Below are 5,622 nucleotides of genomic sequence, written 5' to 3' on the forward strand. Positions count from 1 at the left end.
GCTGCAGCGGCCGCCGCGGACAACGATGCGGTACCCGGAACACACGGCACCTTCTGCTGCTCTCTTTAAAGTATTGGATTGGAATATTTCGTGGTGCAAGGCAAACACGCCATGTTAAAAAAAACATATGCAATGACCAATGAGAATATGAGATGCTAGTCGCTCTGGGCTAGGCCTGTTTGAGTTAGGAGGTAGAGCGGCGCTTAACTTGCAGCGCAGAAATCCATCGCGACTAGTGTTGGCGAGAAAGCGAGAAACCTATATATATATATATATATATAAAACTAGAAACCTAAAGATTTTGCTATGGCTGTCAAATGCTTTCACCAACAGTATTTGCTGTGGTATTTCTAAATAACCGTGGACCGTTTATCTAAATGGTTATTAGCACATATTACTTCATAAGAGGTAATATAAGGAGTACATATTTATATCTATTTTTAGTTTGAGAAATAGGAAAAATAAAATAAAAATATCTATCAAACAAATCTATATCAGCTAACAGTAGGGATACGCAGACTATTAGATATGAATGGATAACCCTCTAAATGGATTGAAACTGTCATATTTTTTAATTAATGAAAAATATGCGAACCATTTGCAACCCCTCCACCTGGCCCCCATGTCAGGCTTGTAGGCCCGAATCGCGGACCCCACCTGTAAGCGATTGCAAATTTAGTAATGGTAGGCACGTGCTGCGTCTCCGAAGAGAAAAGGATGCGAAGAACAGGGACCCTGCACCTTCCTGCCATCCTCCTGCAGTCCTGCTGCCGCCGCTACTCCAGCTCCACTCCACCTCACGAGTCTCACACCTCCCCCCCTCCTTTTTAGGGAGAGAAAGCAACGAAACGCCGAGAGAGGGGCGTGCGAGCGGAGCGGGAGGAGGAGATGGAGCGGGCGGCGCCGGTGAGGAGCTCACACACCTCCACGGCCGACCTACTCGCGTGGCCGCAGCCGCAGGGCCCCGCCCCCGCCGCCACGCCGTCGCCGCCGCGCCGGCCCGGCCAGGTAACAGCACCACCACCCTTCTTCGCTCCCCTCCTTCTCCCTCCACGCGTAGCTGCATCTTCCTTCCCCGATGCGTGCCGCTCTTGATTGACCATCTAGCTCGCATCGCTCCGTTGCGCGCAGCCGTCGGAGGCTATCAGGAAGGTGGTGTTCGGGGGTCAGGTCACCGAGGAGGAGGCCGGCAGCCTCACCAAGAGGTCAGATTGCTTCCTACTCCCAATCCCCGCTTCTTCTCCTGCTCTCGCGCGTGGTACTTCTTTTCGGGTCAACAGATTCGTTCACCTCGATTGATATTGATATGACTCTCACCCCTGAGTGATGACCGCTCCTCAAGGAAGCCGTGCTCCGCGCCCAAGTGGAAGGAGATGACGGGGAGCGGCATATTCGCTGCCGGGAGCAATGGCGACGCTGGGGAGGCAGCTGCTGCCGCGAAGCCCGCCCGAACCGCCTCGCGCCAGGTGCCGAAATCTGTGCAAACATTTTGTTTGGATCGACATTTCTGCTTGATTGTGTGTGGTTGCGTGCTACATTGTTGTTTGGATGCGCTTGGATTCACATGCCATACTGGGTGGCTATGTACGTGGTACTTGTTCTACATATGCTGGCCATATACCCCCTTGTTTCATGCGCCATTTCACGACGAAATTAATGAAGCATATCTGTCACATTGGGTGAACATTTGTTGGGTTCAGTACGCACTTTTCGTCCATGTGCAATAATTCTATAGATCTTAGGTGCATGGTACTAGAACTGCAGTTGTGGGACACTCTTTGCAATGTGCGAATGTTTAATGACTACGACTGCTCTGAGAATGTTTTAACTTTGCTACCATGTTACTGGATTTTCCATGAAACAAATTAGAAATTGAAGTTTAATTGGTGGATGGAGTCTAGAAATTTTAGTGACCCACTGCATAAATATTTGTTTCAATAGGTAATGGGTTTTGCTTCGCTACACCTCTTTTGCAGTAGTAACAAATCTGAAACCATAGTTACCAGGAATTAAGGAAAGTATTCTTGTACCAAAAATTTAAGTTAACTAACTCTGGCTGATACTAACTGAAATGGCTAGATTGCAGATTAAAGTATTTCAGAACATGAATCTCTTTTTAGTCTAAAAATCTATTTTGATCTACTTGATTCATCCATGCAGAATTTGGACAGGAGATGCATGCCATGGCTCCTTACCTATCTCATCTCTGACAAAGTTTGGATCACAAAATGATGCCCATAATAGCAATTTAGTACTCCCTCTATTCCAAATTATAAGACATTTTGCCTTTTCTAATTACATAGATTTTACTATGCACTTAGATATACACTATGTCTAGATACATAGTAAAAGCAATGTATTTAAAAAGGCAAAAGCGTCTTATAGTTTGGAATGGAGGGAGTATATATGTGCAGAAATAAGTCTAGAGGAAAGCAACCAAAACCTATCCTGCCATCTACTGAATATAAATTAATATGGAACAATTGGTTGAGTATAAGAGGTCTGCATTCTTTTATGCTATATATGCATGGCTGAATGGCTCACACATGGGGTGTTCTTCATCTATGACTTTATCAAATCTCACCAAACTTGAATAAGCTGTTTACTGATTTTCCCCAGCATATGTGTGGTGCCAGCAACTTATCACATGGGGGATTCTTTCATCTTTGACCAGATCAAGTCTCACCTAGATTGAATCAAAACTGATTATTTTTTCAACAAATTGAGCAGCAACTTACAGTTCCAAATTTGTAGCAACCATAGTTAACCTATATTTTTTCAATTTGCCCCTGCTCGCAGTGATGGTGGTGTTGTTTTTTTCTTATAAGGTTGTCCAAAGCAAAATCCAAGTTGAAATAGTCATGATTGTGAATCAAAATGCATAAAGCAGAGGTAATGGTTCCAATGATCGTACCATAATTATTTGGCAATCAAATCAATAATAAGCCTTTTCTTTATATTAACAGACCATAGTTCCAAAATCATGGTTCGTCAAGTTAGTGGTAGGGGTTCATGGTTCACCACTTTCAAGAAGTTGCATTCACCAAACGGTTCAACCCAAAAGTTTAAGGTGAGGGGGAGAGTCGGGCAATTCACTTATACTTTGGCACTCCCTCCTCACGTATAGGCTTACTCAGGCCACAAATGTGGAAATATGAGTTAGCTGTAATATATTTTATTTAATTATGCCCGTCAGGATTTGAACTCGAGACCTTTGGCTCTAAATCTCTGATACCATATTAAGTTGCATGCACCGACTAGTTCACCCAAAAGCTTAAGTGATGGGGAAGGTGGGAAATTCAATTGAGGCTTTCTCAGGTCTCAAATGTGGAATAGGAGCAAACAACAATTATTTGCAACTCAAGCTTAAACTAATGGGGAGAGGTGAGCAATTCACTTCTATACTTTAATAAGGGGTATACCTCTTCGGTCTGTGAATCAAAACATGTGTTTGTGAATCACAAGCGGGTTCACGGATTGGATGAAATGTAGTGTCAGTCAGATTGATGAGAATATGGCACAAACCAATAGCTGCAGAATATATGTTTAGAGGAGCCAGAGAAGAAAAGTGAATAAAGAAAAAAATAAATAAAAGAGAAGGAAACATAGATTGTGTTGCCATGTGCTGGCCCATCTAGCCAAATGTCCATCTAAAGGAACCCTTATTCTTGTCTTTTCTCTCAAGTCTCCATTGCATGAGGAGCTGCTGCTTTCTTGTTTCCTCATCCACTTGTCTCTCTGTTACCGAAAAAACCAGAACTGCCACACAGAAATTGATCACTGCCGACCAGCATCGTGCACCAGAGGCTAGCAAAACCTGACGCCCATGGCCTCCTCTCGCTCTCCATTTCTCAGTTTCATTGGAGATGGCCTGAGCTGTGTTCATTGCTGCTTCTCCCCAAGTCATGTGGTGTCTGCTGATTGCGGGTAGCCCTCTTCAATGTGAGATCTGATGAAGAGTGATGGCTGCTCTTGCGTCATGGTTAGGCCACTGCTCTATGCGGAGTGACGGCTTCAGTGCTTGTTTGCTGCCATCAGGACTTTGGTTTGGCCAAGCCCCTGTGAACCACTGCCCTTAGCAATTCAGATTGGGCTCGCGTCTTCTGTATCGTGGTGTGTCCTACATGCACTATTCTGGTAACTATGTAGTCTGTAACAGACTACTGTTATTTAGTGATTCTCTTTTGGCTAATTTTGGTGTAGTGATTCAGTAATTAGCTGTGTGACTTCTTTTCTTTCTTTTGGGGGTGGGGGGGGGGGGGGGGGGGGTCATGACCTAGAGTTTTCTGTCTTGTACTTGAAATGAATCAAGAAAATGAATTGTAAAGCATGATTTACTGGTGACTGATTCAGTTTCATATTGCCTGCAGGCGATCAGTACTGTAAGCCACATCTCGTTCGCTGAGGATGGAACTGATCCTCCCAAAAAGCCCACTTCAGTAGCTGAGGTGGCAAAGCAGCGTGAGCTTAGTGGTACTCTTCAAAGTGAGGCAGATAGTAAGATGAAGAAGCAGATATCAAATGCAAAATCCAAGGAGCTCAGCGGCCACGACATCTTTGCTGATACTCCGGATTCCAGATCTAACAGGGCAAGGAACTCATCAAATGGCAGCACAGCCTCATACACACCTGTCAAAAATACAAACGTATTGCAGCTGCAACATATCTGGTACTCCATTTGCCTTTTGCTGTTCAGAATGTTATTCAACTAATGTTGTCTTAAACAACAGGCGAGCACCTTCTCGTTTGGAGAGGCCAACACTGACAGCGTGACGAAGACAGCAAAGAAGATAACTGGCAAGAAGGTCAACGACCTCACCGGCAATGACATCTTCAAGGGAGATGCGCCACCAGCTTCTTCAGAGAAGCATCTGAGCACCGCAAAGCTGAAGGAGATTACTGGAAGCAACATTTTTGCAGATGGGAAGGAACCAACCCGTGAGCGTGTAGGTGGAAACCGCAAGCCTCCTGGCGGTGAGAGCAGCATCGCGCTGATTTAGCATATCCTGGAATGGTGATGGACCCTGTCTTAGTCCGGGACTCCGTGTCAACCCCTATAGGAGGATTTCGACCAGGCAGGCTGTTGGATCGATCGTCAGTTTGGTGTCTTGTTCTTGATCATGACTCGGCAGTGAAGAGCCCCGTTTTAGTCCTCATGATGATCTAGTTTAACTGTTGGTGTGTGCATGTTTGGTTTGGTTGTGAGATACCCATGGCATTCTCATGTCAGTGTGTAGTGTGTACGGTTGATATGTTTTTACAAATAATAACTTGAGTCTGAACCGAGCTCACGTCTTGCACCATCAAATTACTAGCAACAGTGTATCTACCAAGCGATTGGCTATTTTGCAACCTGAAAAGATGCACGATACACCTTGCGTGCAATCAATTTACAATCGACGGATATATGTTATACATTACCCGATAAATGTTCATATCATCAAGATTATTATTATTATTCTATTTTATGATGTTTTGCTGTAGTTAAATTTACTGAAAAAGCATGACAGTCTTAGTGCTCCATTCTATCAAGGACATAAATTTGTTTCCCAATGACAACAATGAAAGTTTCAGTAGCGAAGTAATGTAACGTTCAAAAGAGAGACCATTTGTCGAAGTGGC

At 44.3% G+C, this 5,622-nt stretch overlaps 1 protein-coding gene across 1 annotated transcript; it reads left to right on the plus strand.

Annotated features, from left to right (window-relative positions):
* The first annotated feature begins 763 nt into the window (after positions 1-763).
* Positions 764-5,418, plus strand: LOC136529954 (uncharacterized). Its single transcript, XM_066523002.1, has 5 exons — positions 764-1,008; positions 1,132-1,205; positions 1,343-1,466; positions 4,371-4,646; positions 4,731-5,418. The coding sequence occupies exons 1-5, from the start codon at positions 889-891 to the stop codon at positions 4,998-5,000; spliced, it is 864 nt and encodes a 287-aa protein (XP_066379099.1). The 5' UTR covers positions 764-888; the 3' UTR covers positions 5,001-5,418.
* Positions 5,419-5,622: the final 204 nt, after the last annotated feature.

Source organism: Miscanthus floridulus, chromosome 2 (assembly GCF_019320115.1).
Source record: "Miscanthus floridulus cultivar M001 chromosome 2, ASM1932011v1, whole genome shotgun sequence".
Lineage (NCBI taxonomy): Eukaryota > Viridiplantae > Streptophyta > Magnoliopsida > Poales > Poaceae > Miscanthus > Miscanthus floridulus.